General features: G+C 27.5%; 4 protein-coding genes across 11 annotated transcripts in view; 2 read left to right on the plus strand and 2 right to left on the minus strand.

Moving 5' to 3' along the window:
• how (protein held out wings) overlaps positions 1–5,276 on the plus strand; it is a 59,379-nt gene extending 54,103 nt beyond the window's left edge. For all 7 annotated transcript variants that reach the window (XR_016176930.1, XM_015321789.2, XM_015321765.2 and 4 more), the window contains one exon: positions 559–5,276. The gene's annotated coding sequence lies outside the window, so the exon portion shown is untranslated. The remainder of the gene's footprint in view (positions 1–558) is intronic.
• Positions 5,277–6,366: 1,090 nt separating this feature from the next.
• On the minus strand, positions 6,367–9,859 carry morula (anaphase promoting complex subunit morula). The gene is made up of 8 exons (XM_015324877.2): positions 9,643–9,859; positions 9,127–9,565; positions 8,652–8,890; positions 8,254–8,434; positions 7,917–8,142; positions 7,624–7,808; positions 7,008–7,553; positions 6,367–6,931 (listed from the first exon to the last, which is right to left on the minus strand). The coding sequence occupies exons 1-8, from the start codon at positions 9,712–9,714 to the stop codon at positions 6,492–6,494; spliced, it is 2,328 nt and encodes a 775-aa protein (XP_015180363.1). The 5' UTR covers positions 9,715–9,859; the 3' UTR covers positions 6,367–6,491.
• Positions 9,860–9,935: 76 nt separating this feature from the next.
• On the plus strand, positions 9,936–11,242 carry Arpc3A (Actin-related protein 2/3 complex, subunit 3A). 2 transcript variants are annotated; one of them, XM_015324901.2, is made up of 5 exons: positions 9,940–10,093; positions 10,227–10,309; positions 10,412–10,588; positions 10,765–10,960; positions 11,025–11,242. In XM_015324901.2, exons 2-5 carry the CDS (start codon positions 10,286–10,288, stop codon positions 11,177–11,179), a joined length of 552 nt encoding a protein of 183 aa, XP_015180387.1. In that variant the 5' UTR covers positions 9,940–10,093; positions 10,227–10,285; the 3' UTR covers positions 11,180–11,242. The 2 variants fall into 2 exon arrangements, with proteins under 2 accessions (XP_015180398.1, XP_015180387.1); XM_015324912.2 differs by lacking the exon at positions 10,227–10,309 and having other exon boundaries at positions 9,936–10,093.
• A 136-nt stretch (positions 11,243–11,378) lies between these two features.
• Positions 11,379–13,376, minus strand: RpL15 (ribosomal protein L15). The gene is made up of 5 exons (XM_015319624.2): positions 13,268–13,376; positions 12,739–12,919; positions 12,093–12,229; positions 11,893–12,003; positions 11,379–11,692 (listed from the first exon to the last, which is right to left on the minus strand). Exons 2-5 carry the CDS (start codon positions 12,908–12,910, stop codon positions 11,498–11,500), a joined length of 615 nt encoding a protein of 204 aa, XP_015175110.1. The 5' UTR covers positions 12,911–12,919; positions 13,268–13,376; the 3' UTR covers positions 11,379–11,497.
• Between the last annotated feature and the right edge of the window lie 303 nt (positions 13,377–13,679).

A 13,679-nucleotide genomic window follows, 5' to 3' on the forward strand; every position in this document is an offset into this window, starting at 1 on the left:
CAATGCTGCTAGTTCCTCTCACACTTTTGCATCTTTTTCATACATAGGAGTTTACTTCTCTCTATCTCCTTTTTATTTCGTTTTATAATATATATATATATATATATATATATATATATATATATATATATATATATATATATATTTATGTATATAATCTGAAATTAAACAAAATTAGATATATGTTATATTAACCAATTTATGTGTAATTATATTGTCGGGGTAATAATTGGATAAACATAGTTTTTTTTTTTTTCTTTTTTTTTTTTTTAACTAAAGAAAACAAAAACGTAAAATCTCTTAACAATTCACAAGTATATATATGTTTTAATAATCTTTTATTACACGAGGTATAATACACCTTAAGTATTATAGATATTTAAAAAAAGGATAATGAATGAAACAAACAAAACAAGAGCATTGCTTTCCATTAACCATATCTCTCAGCTGACAAGCTATTTTAGATACTTAAATGTTAACGTCGGTCAGTCATAATCAGAATACTAACAAACTGTTTTCTTTTCTTTCTTGTTAACCCTGGTTGCCCATGGCCTGTAGGCTTGGAGTGCTAACAATGGAATCCACTCGCCCCGTGCTAACACCTGGACTCTGGAACAGCATCCGCGCATTCGATCGAATCATCAACCAGCCGACACCACCTTCGCCGTCCGCGTCACCAGCCCTGTTCGTCAAGCTTATCCATCCTGTATCCTCTTGATGTTCAAATAAATTCGTATTTTTCGTTAATAGATTAGATAGATAGTTACACAGATAGTTAGTTAGATAAATAGTTAGAGAGTTAGTTAGTTAGATAGATAGATAAATAGATAAATCCATACATTACATGCATACATAGAAATATACATACATACATGCATAAGTATTGGATTGGAATAAATGTTTGTATGGTTTTCCAATAAACATAATACAAACATTCATTCCTACCTAATACATTTATGTAAAATACAGTCCTTGGTTCTCTTATCATGTGATTGACATTCTAAGAGATAAATATATATACATATATTTATATATTTTTATATATTAGGTTATCCCTGGGAAGTTAAACACCTTGCTGACCGATGCTTTTGGATCAAAATCGTAGGACGTCGGAGAGTAGTTTTATATACTTAAATATAAAATGAAAACCTCCACAAATAAACTTTGACATACTTTATTTACTCATAATGCATCGAAATTATTCTTATATTACCGATCGATCAGCAACGTTCAATTATATCATATATTTGTAAATATATGGCACAAACTTTCCGGGGCAATCCAATATATGCATATATATATATAAATATATATACGTTCAGATCGGATATATCATTAGATCATTTTTCTCCGTCCGTCCGTCCGCGTCCGATTATAATGTTATTTAACATCTTCACATTAGGATTCGACGTTCCACACATAAATCTTACAGCTATCTCCTGAGAACAAATTTTCAATTGTGATCTCGTTTTTTAATTGAATAACTTTTTTTTTCAAAAACGGACGAACCTAATGTAATTTTTATATTTTTTTTTTATGCACAAACAATGATAATAACAATAACAACTCGGATGTTGGTACTAAATTAGATGTTCGGATCTCTTTTTTTTTTTAAATATTTTTTTTACTGTTTTTTCTTAAAAGATAGCAAAATGGTTACATAATAAATAACACTGAACAATGAAGGTAAAATTGGGAACGATTAAACTTGAATAATAACGATGTAGTCGATGGTCGGTGAACTCTATAAAATTCAATAGAAAAAAAAACAGGATTAATAATAGATTTAAACACATATTAGGAAAAGAAAACATTGTTTTCCATGAGCGGCGGCGAGATTAATAAATATTGGCTTTACAGTACTTACTGCTACTAATGTAGCAACAACATGAAAAAGCGAGCAACGGTATATCAACTTAAAAAGATAAAGAAAAAAAAAACAAAATACTATATATGCAGATCGTGTGGAGAGCGTTAATGATTTTTTTCCCCTAATCTCTAATTTCTAATTTCTAACATACACAGTAAACAGGTATCCACGCAAGAGGAAAGTTAAACGAAGAACAGGTAAAAACTATTTTAAATCAAATTACCTCTGTGTGTTGAAAAGACATAAAATATGTTGTTTTAATGAAATAATTCAAATGATTTAATTATATTCGTCCCGTTTGTTTGAAATAAGTGGAAGTTTAAACGAGTGATATTAGAGGTGGTATATGAATACACATATAAATTGTGCCAAAATTCAAAGTTTGATGATACATTACAGTTTTTCTTTGTCGTATGATTTTTTTTTACATATCAATGATTAGATTTATTGTTAGATTTCGTAAAAGATTTTTGACTGTAAAATTATAAATTGTAATAACAAGGACTATAAATTTTATAAGTATTCTTGTCCGTAATACGGGAAAACTTGTATGTACGCGTTGCATATGTTAACGAGTATGCATAAATAAGATTTATATTATGTTAGAGTATAAAAAAAGTACTTTACGTACTTTTATACTTAAGTACGTTATATAGTTACTATATAACAGTAATTATGTAGTTACTAAAAGTAATTATAATAACGTCGTTATAAAATTTTGTTGAGTTTATAAAATTATGCCGTATAAGAAATTTTTAAGTTTATCATAATCATTTAAAAATATAACAAAATAAAAGGGGCAATTCAAGAGGCATATGCTTTTTATAATTGCGTATGATTTTATACGATGATAAAATGCAATGAGCAATAATATTGAATAAAAGATAGATCTGTTGTTATCACTTTTTGCTGCAAAATTAATATTATTATTATTATTATTATTATTATTATTATTATTATTATTATTATTATTTTTATTATTATTATTATTATTAATATATTATATTATATCATATTATATATATATATATATAAATATTATATTATCTATTATTATATTATATATTATATTAAGATATATAAATACACATACATACATACACAATCTTGTATGTATATGTTCATATGTGCAGGAGAACAATTGCATGAGAGATTGATTGATTTACTTAATATTGATTAACATCATATATTAATTTGCACTTTGTTGAATTTTAGGTCTGCCATATGTATATGTAATTTATAAGAGTTTTTAGTACACATTTATTTCTCTGTATAGTTTAAAATCTTAAAAATGTAATATTTTTTGCCTCGTCGTTCAGTTGAAATATTTTCTGAGATTGTCGAGATAGAGAAGAAAGGTATGTCTCTTTTCAAGAGACACAAATAGCTTGTCTTTCTTGTACATAGATGCTAAAAAGTACACAGCTATGATAGAAAAAAAAGTGATCTGAAATCTACTTAAACTCATGTGAAATAATATCTGATTATTTTATTATCGCATACGTGTAATCAATAGAAATATATATCATATTGTCTTATATTTATATAAATATTATTATTTTATAAGGTTTGAAGAGTTTGCATATATTTGTTTATGTTATATACGCATAATTGTTTATGAACACTTATGCGTATATTACATGTTACAATAGAAATGTCATTCTCTATATGTGCTCTTATGCGATTACCAATACATTATATATATTTACTGAAATAATTAAAAATGTAACACGTTCGTTACCACAAATCGCGGGTAAGAGATTCCAATCACAACCCAGAACTTATTTTTATCATTGATTAGCGTCACAAATGTATGAAGAAAAAAAATCGAATGTAAAAAGAAAAATCGAAGTCTCCCAAATGTGCAACACTGGTAACGAATGTATTAAATAGTATAAATAAGTAATGCCTTGACTTTTATCGTTAATATAATATACGTCGAATGTTTTAAGCATTTACTTGATTTTTTGTTCTCAAAATTACATTTATTATTCATATATAAGAAATTATAATTGAAATTGTAAATCATTTTCTAGGCATTATTTATTTATACTTATTTAAAGTAAAAATACTAGTAGTTGATCAGTTAAAAAAATTCTTCCATGCAAACAATAGTAACCACTTCCTCTACCATTAAATAGCGAGAATCGATATCTAAAAATAGTTTTTTTAAGCCTTCTAAATTAAATAGAAAAACTATTTTTAAAAATTCAGAAATTGACCAAAAGTTTAAAACGTGTCGAAAAGTGCACAACTCATATAAACCTTATTTTTTTTATGTTTTTCTAAAAATTGGTCGACTACTGGTACCTTTACTTTAATATATATTTATACAAATATATATATACATGTGCACATATAAATTATATCTAAGAAATTATATGATTTATACGGACAAGCAATTTTTGTTAGAAATTATGTTATATATGTAATCTGAGTATTTTTTTTTATTGCGTTAGGATTAAATAGTTTTTCTTTTCTTTTCTTTTTTTTTCTCTCAATCGAAATTTATTATTATTATTATTATTATTATTATTATTATTATTATTATTATTATTATTATTATTATTATTATGTCTATTTTTTAGTTTCATATTTTATTTCAACGTTGTTGATATATATATACTTGTCGACAACTATGTGCAGGATATGTGGCAATATTAATATGTAAGCAGAAATATCGCAGATAATTTTTAATTTGTTTTGAAATCTCTGTTTAAGATCTGATTAAAGAAAATGCTTATAGTACTTTATATTATTATCCACGAGAATTTATTATTTGCAATTCGTTGCAAAATAAATGAATAAATAAATAAATTAATTAAATAATATTATAATTAATAATTAATTGTAAGCATAGATGTAAGGATAAATATTTCTAAAAAAAATATGTAATACAAGAAGATATCACAATCTACAATATAATTCAACTCAGCAACGTCTTTAAACAAAAAATAACACATTTCGGTTTTTGCTCAATTATAGAAAAAAATAGAATGGAAACATCGAACCGAAAATGGACTATTACATTTGCACAGATAAAATATAAGTGCTAAAAATCGTGTTCAAAGAAGAATATAGAAATACAAATTTAGATAAATATATATGAAAACAAAAACTTCATCAAGTAGCTTTATTTTAACCAAAAAGTCGTCTAATATTTTATTACGATGAAAATGAACTTTGAGGAGCAATAGATAATGAAAATATTTATTTCAACGTTTAAAAATATTGATCAAAATGACACGCAATCATGCACCCTGTGAATTTTTTAATTAAAAGATCAATGAGAAGGAATTATTGTGAATTACTCGTAAATATTATTGGCAATAATAATTAAAAAAATAACAATTGTGTATATAAGAATTTATGCTAATAAAAATAATGGTTTGAAGTTGCTCATTAATTTCAAGTTACGATGACTTAGCTTTATCTCATATGACTAACCCTTTGACTGCTAAAGACGTATATATACGCTCTCACAAATCCATCAATATACTCGAAAGACGTAAATATTCGTCCTCTGTATTTTTTTACTATCACATCTTTATTGCTGTTTTACAGATTAATTTTACATGGAATTTATTGATATGTAACATAGCAACTAAATTACTTTAAAAAAATTTTTTTAAATTCATATTTTTATTTTATTTGCCACTATTATCTGTTTTCGTTAGCTGTCAATAGAAAAACAATCGCAGCGACTGATATGCGAAAATCGTGCCGTTCATATTAATGGATTACTACGATAGCGCGCCGCAGTCAAAGGGCTAATTTGATTATATATGTAAACAATATTCATCATTATTAAAGTATTATTTTATTCTGGTAGCAATATTTGCGATGAGAAAATGGATATATTTAAATATAAACATACATACATACATACATACATACATACATACATACATACATACATAATGGTGCATTTTGCGATCTATGTACATAACAGTTGGGCTGAAAAGTCCGTAGGCTAACATAGTAAAACATATTTTTTTTATAAAAATCAATTTTTTTATTCAATATAGTTGCCTTCGAGAGCAATACAACAATTATAGCAGTCATATAATTTTTCGATACCATTTTTATAGTACGATTTTTCTTCAGCCTCAAAATAGGCCTCAGTGTTTCGGCGATTACCTCTTCATCAGTGCTGAATATTTTTCCAGCGAGCATTCTTTTGAGATTTGCAAACAGGAAAAAGTCACTGGGGGGCCAGATCTGGAGAATACAGTGGATGGGGAAGCAATTCATACAACTTTGCCATTGTTTTTATTGATTTGTGACACGGCGTATCGTCTCGATGAAACAACACATTTTTCTTTTTCAAATGAGGCCGTTTTGCACAGTATTGCTTGTTTTTATTATCATTCTAACGTGTAATACTATCCGCTCAAATTTTAATAAACAAATTAATATATAAAATCATCTATAATAAATAAAAAATAAATTCAAAACAGCAATAATCAACAATGAAAGCGATAATAGAATATATATACATATAATTCTCTTTTTATTTTTATTTTATATGTCGAAAAATATATACATATATAAAAAACAAATATACAATTTATGTTTATAAACTCAACCGTAACAATATTAAATTGTTAGATTAATTTTATCACGATTTAGGAAGTCGATAAAGAGCACCAGAAAATAATAATTGATGTTCCCTAACTTTTCCATCGAGAAATTGTCTTAATTCCGGTAATCCACATTCAACCGCGCCTGGGCCTTGAGAGGCGAACATTTTTAACATTTGATGAATTCTTTCCAACGGCATAGAATCCAAATTAGTTAACATTCCAACGATGTACGACCAAAAAACTTGTAATTCTTCTTCTCTTTGATCGCTCGCAGAAGCCATCGCACTTTCAGCTTCCTCCTCTTCAACGATATCTGGCAAAGTTCTATTTTTCGATGAACTTTCTTCTTGAAGTACGAAAAAGTCATTATAGATTTCTTTTAAAAGTCCTTGAGAAACCCAAAATGTTATTTTTCGTCTTAGTACCGTTGCAGGAGCATGCATCACTTGTGCCAACTCTTCTAAATTCCATTCCTCTGTAAATAACATGGTATATAATCAAATTTTTAAAGTTATGAAATTGAAAAAATAATTTATTAGATTATATTTTACTTTTATCCTGAAAATGTAATATAATCGTAGCATGTATCGGTGTCACGTTAATATCCAATTTTCTATCTTTCAATTCAATTTCAAGATTAACATTTCCTAAGTGCGGTTTCCAACAAAGCGTTCTATTTCCTTTTAAAGCTTCAAACGCCTTAACATATTTATTCAACTGATCCTGTACAACCTTAGGTAATTCCAATTTCCAATCTTCTTTAAACGGTGGCCAAAATTGTGCAGACAATATAAGGGCAGATGTCGGAAACTGTTCTTTTTCTAAACTGAAATTAGTATCCGATTGAATATTTCCATCTATCCTTTTAGAATCATATACGTCTTTTAACATAACTTCGCAATAATGTAACTGATTTTCTCCAAATCTTCTTTTTAATAATTCTAAATGACGAATTTCTCGTTCCGTATGGTAATTTAATTGAGAAAGTAATCTATCCGCTAATAACGTGCGATATTCATTAACAAATAAATCTTGACTTCCGTATACATTAACTAGCATTGAAATTATATCAGACATCCTTCGTTGCGTTGATTTGGCTGAAAAAGATAATGTAAAAATAATATCTTATAAAATATTCTCTATACTTTTTTATATTAAATAATTTACCAGGATCAGCATCAACCGGATCAGGAACCCATTTCTCCCAATCTTCATTTTCTTCATCAGCAGAACCATCATCCAATTGTAAGGATTCTCCTTTCACTAATTCATCAGCTAAATCACTAGGTGAATCGTCTAATAACCCACTAACAACGCATCTTACGGTATCTTCTCTACTTCTCAAATAGACTCTTCATTCGAGAAATAGTACAATACAATTAATTTGATTATAATTTTATTTGTAAAAAAAAAAATAAATAATTTAATATCCTTTTCAATATAAATAAAATATAACTTACTTAATGGGTTCTGTCACAGTTTCAAGAAGCACCCCTGTTGAATCCAATTGTCTCAAAGCTTTGATAGCAGCAATATATGCAGTTAAAATATCCGGAGTATTGACACCCGGATGTAAAAGTCTAGTCTTAAGTGCTTCTTGCAGTGTTTCTATCAAAACTTTGCGTAGATCCGTTCTGTCCAAACAAACACGAAGGTCATCTATTGCAGGTTGTGAATCAGGATATTCTAAGAATACACATTTTTTAAATGTAAATAACAATTTTATCTAAACATTAAAAATTTATTTTCTGAGATAAACATATTTATAAGAAATATTCTACGAGAATTGTAATTTACCTATAATGATATTAAAAAGTTGATCGATTCTAATCCTTGTATACGTCTCGTATAAATAATAAGACAATTTCCTTTTAAATTTAATAACAGCTTCACGAATGTCATCTCTTAAAGAAACAGTTTTTGAAAATCCTCCAGAATATATCCTTATCAACCAATTCATAACAACAGTTTCAAGCCACTAAAATAAAATATTAAATGATTCATTTTTGTGATTTAATGTATGGACCTGCAGACCATATTTATAAGTAAGACTCGTGCTTTTTAAATTTGGCCCATAAGATGTAACATAAGTAGGTCTCATGTATTTTGTGTTTGGACCGTAAAGCATATCATGAGTCTCACATATCATTATAGTACAAGCAGTTAATACAAATTTCATTGAAAGTATAACTTACATTTTCCAATGGCTTAAGTTGAGATACATCGAATACTCTGTCACATGTTTCGCTAACATGGCATTTGATACGAATATGTATCAACGATGTAAGTACATTGCCTACTAATCTCTCTAATAATTCTAGTTCAATTAATTTCCTATTAGTTTCATGAAACATATATACTATCATCTGACATTGGCATTTATCTATTTCTTGATTACAGCCACCGCATTGTGAAGTGTCGCTTCCACTTGAATCTAAAATAATAAACATTATATTTAATTTAATGATAAATTAAATGTACGGAGTTGTAATAATTTAATCCTTTACGCTATAATATTGAACACTCTGATTTATATGTTAAAATGTGTGCTTCATTTCGTGTTTAGTATGTTTGACTCATAAAATTCACTTTCTTGTGTTCACTTTCTTGTCATACACTTTCATGTGTGACTACAGCGTAAGGGGTTTTAATAATATTTTTAATTATTACCATGTAACGAATTATTATCTGAATAACAGAATACATTAAATGCGATTCTATAAAATTGTTCTATTATATGTTCATAGTCCAACGGCAATTGACTTAACAAAGTAGACCTAACGATGAGTTTAAATCTAGCCAATACATTATCAGCTTCAAATGTAGTATTTTCTGATTCTTCTTGCTCCAAATATTCCAACTTTTTTAAGAGAGGTAAAAATTCAGTTAAGCTGACATAAAGACCATCGATAGCGCTTTTGAACAATTCAAAGCCTTCTGCTTCATTTGTAGTATTGATGAACTTTTTCCAAAAAGCTGGTGCTACTTTCTGACGAATATAATATTCGATGTGATGAATAACAATATCCTTAACAAAATTAGTCAGCTTTAACAATCTTATTTGTTCAATTATGGTAGTAAATTGTTCATCCGTACAATTATTCAGAATCTGATAAACAAAATGTATCAATTATCATACAATAAGAATAAATAATAAAAACAACAGTAAATATTAAAATGATATACCTCTCCTTTGATAATAGGAAATGCATATTCAATTTGAGAAAGCACATCTTCTTGTGTACGTGCATCGGCCATTTTTAACAATTTAAAAACACATCATCACTGTAATTATTGTCATAAATAAATACAACAAGCGTAACAAATATATTTAGAACAATTCAAGTTTGAAAGTAATATTGAAATAAGACCATAGTGCAATAGTAAATGTAGTTTTGTTTCTTACTGATTGCATCCATTATCTTTTTTCCTAAATCTAACGGTAGATGGCATCAGATACAAACATGGATGTTGTTCAGAATTCGGCTTGAGACGATGATTCAAAAATGTCTGACACTTATCTTATTTCCTGTCATTAATCGTAAGGATAGGAAATATTTTTCGTGATATGTAGAGAAAAAACAAACGTTCATAAAAGAATTTAATAAGTACTTGTTTAAAATCTTCCAAGATGCCTGTAAGTAACGATATATTAAAATACATTTTATTCCAAGACTACAGAAGTCAAGCGATAAAATGGGTGTCACCCGTGTCATTACGATAAACAAAACTATACTTGACATTACTTACCTAATTTTTCTTTTTCTAAGCTATTAGTAAACAAATTAATAAAGTATTGCGATATTACATAATCGCTATATTAATACCAATGGAATGGGAAATCAATTCAATCGTGTGTATTATAATTATCGTCGATTATTACATTGAAACATGGTTATAATCATATTTGTCTAATTTTAATGATTATACTTTACATGTACTTTAATTATTTCAGGCCTATCACTCTAGTTTCACAGAAAGTAATGCAACCATCGGCAACATGGCCCTTCTACCAATTAAAACCGAATTTAGAGGTCCTGCGCCGCCTTTAAATAATAAGGATATAGATATAATTGATGAAGCGTTGAATTTCTTCAAAGCTAACGTATTTTTTAGGACATATGAAATTAAGGTATTTCGAACGAACAATTTTTTATTATATTGTAATGAGGGATCAGTTAAGGATCATAACCTATTCATAGATGATGTTTGCTATCTAAACTGTTCATTAATCAATCATTCACTTACTGTATTAATTATTTACATATTTCTTATATTATATTGATTTTCTTGTTATTGTTATTACAGAGCGAAGCTGATAGAGTTTTAATTTATATTACATTGTATATTACTGAATGCTTGAAAAGGTTACAAAAATGTGCTAATCAGAATCAAGCGACAAGTGAAATGTTTTCCCTTGCAATTTCTAAATTCGATATACCTGGTGACCCTGGTTTTCCATTAAATTCTGTCTATGCTAAACCCAATACTCCTGCAGAAGCTGGTAAATATATCATCAAAACTTCCGTCTAATTATTTAATCATAAATTAATAAATAACTTTTGTAGATTTAATGAGACAATATCTACAACAAATTAGACAAGAAACTGCATCGAGATTGGTAGAGAAAGTGTACGGAAAGGATGGAAAACCTAGCAAATGGTGGCTTTGCTTTGCAAAGAAGAAGTTTATGGATAAGTCGTTATCTGGTCCCGGGCAATAAAATTATCTTAAGATTATTGTTTTTAAATGTATGTGAATAAAAAAGCAAAAATTCATTACAAAATTTTTACTGTTTTCTTTCATATTTTTCCTTTCCGTTTTTTTTTTTTAATCTATTACCAGTATAAATTATAATTATTTTATAAAAAAATTGCAAATAGTAAAATTTATTTAATCATGTCGAAGGGTAATTGGAGATCTTTAAGAAAGAGACATTTATTTTTCACAAGATACACCATTATATTGAAATAATACGAATATACAATAAAATGATGTATCGTGTTTTTCAATGATGTAGATGGTAAACAATAAAAAATAATTATCGCTTTCTTCGTAGCGAAAGAGAGTTTCTTCGAAGCCACGCAGCCCTTCGTGATCCGCCAATAGTTTGTGAATAACGATGACCTTTACCTAAGCCGCGCGAACTCCTACCAGCTGAGGTCTTTCCACGAAGTTCACGATGTTTATGTACTGCATTACATACCCAGTTAACTTTAGGATCATTTCGGATAGCCTAAAACAAAGTACAACAAAAACAATTATTATAATTTGTTTTTATAGAAATATTTTCTATAAATACTTGAATGAATTAATTCAGACATCCAAGGAAGATTAAATATCATCTTATTTCACTATTTTAATATGTTATCATCATGAAATTATGTAAATAAATTTTTCTCTTTGTTTAATAAATATTTGAAAAGATAAAATTACCCCATGTGCTGGATCAATCAAGATGACTTCGTAATATTTGTAAGAAGAATCTTGAGCTACCCAATAGCTGTTTAATACTCTTAAACCACCGCAACGACGACCAACACGTTCCTGGAAGTATTAAAATAAATATTAATTAATTTATTTATTCGTTAGCTGTGAAAAACAGAAATATATCAAATTAAAAAGAATATACTTACTTCAGCAACAGATTGTAATTTTCTGGTAGGTTTAAGTTGATTTACACCATGGCTTTTAGGTTTGCCATAAGTTGCACCTTTAGGTACTGGACGTTTGCGTCCACCACGACGTACACGAATTCTGAAGATAACAAAGCCTGTAATTTGAAAAACAAATATCTTTTTTTACTTATAAAGATCATAAAGATTTCAATAATATATCGAAGTTAGGAACAAGATAATCAGAATACTAAAAATCCATCACCATGATACTGTAAGAGTGGTGCATGATTTATCATCATTGAAAATATTGGAAGACAATTTAGTACCATATTTTTGAATATTACTATTCTCTATTATAATCTTATGTTTACCAGCAGTCATGGAATCAATTTCATCCCCCAAAGTAGAAAGAGTGCGGTATTAAAGGAGCCACATCTAAAAAAAAAATCATTGGATATGTATCTCCATGACTGCTGAATTGAAAATATATTTCAAATACTTGGAAGAAATTATTTAAAAAACTACAAATCTTTTCGACACTGTAATTTACAAATTTAACATTTATAATTAAATAATACTAAAATGTCTTTGGAAAATCGTTTTTATAGTGAAAAATCAGTAAACATTATTATGTAGGTCTCACCACGTTGTTATAAGATCTCACCTTGTTTAGCTTTGTATCCTAAACGGCGAGCTTTATCAGGTCTGGATGGTCTGGGTGCACGATGCATTTTGGTTAATTGGCGATATTGCCAACACCTAACACGCAGCAGAAAACGCAGTACATCGCTTTGCTTCTTTCTATACAATTCTTGCATATACTTATATGCACCCATCGTGAATTCCTATAAAACATAAAAAAATAATTAAACCAATTGCAAATTATAAATATAATAATTCATCGAAATTATTCGTTTATTATAATAATAATAATAATTTAAGAAAGAGGGAAATATTTATTTATGTAATAAATACAACGATTTATCGAGAATAAAAGAATATGGATGCAAGAAAATGTATTGAAGGTTAACTTTTTAGTTGTAACAAGAAAAATATTATTTGGAAGATTAATAACACAAAATTATAATAATAAATAATACGATAACGTTTAAGAATAAATTTTGTAATATTTTAATTGAAATCAAATTTAAGATGTTCACGATATAAAACGATTTTTAATGAATGCCACTCACCCTGCACGCTATACAGAAAGAAAGACCATCCGCTTGAATATGGAGGAATGGGACACTGAATGAACAGAGTTATAGATGGCATACCTATCTTTCATGCCCTACTAACGCTCTCTATATTAAAATAATATTCTTATCGACCGTCGATAATTTTATTTTGAAAATATTTGAGCGAAATTTAAAAAATTTTAATGATTTGAATATTTTTAATTTGAAATTATATTTATATACGTAATTTGTTAATAAAATTCATTTACTTAAGTTATTCTTAATAATTTATGTATAAAAATGTTAAAATACGAAAAATTATTTATAAAAATTTATTAATTAAAAAAAATATATTTTATCAACTAAAAATAATATAATAAATCATATTACATTAGTCAGGCTAATTGTATAGATATAATTCTAAAAT

This window comes from Polistes dominula, unplaced genomic scaffold (assembly GCF_049000335.1).
Source record: "Polistes dominula isolate Pdom_NZ unplaced genomic scaffold, Pdom_raw_medaka contig_33, whole genome shotgun sequence".
Classification (NCBI taxonomy): Eukaryota; Metazoa; Arthropoda; class Insecta; order Hymenoptera; family Vespidae; genus Polistes; species Polistes dominula.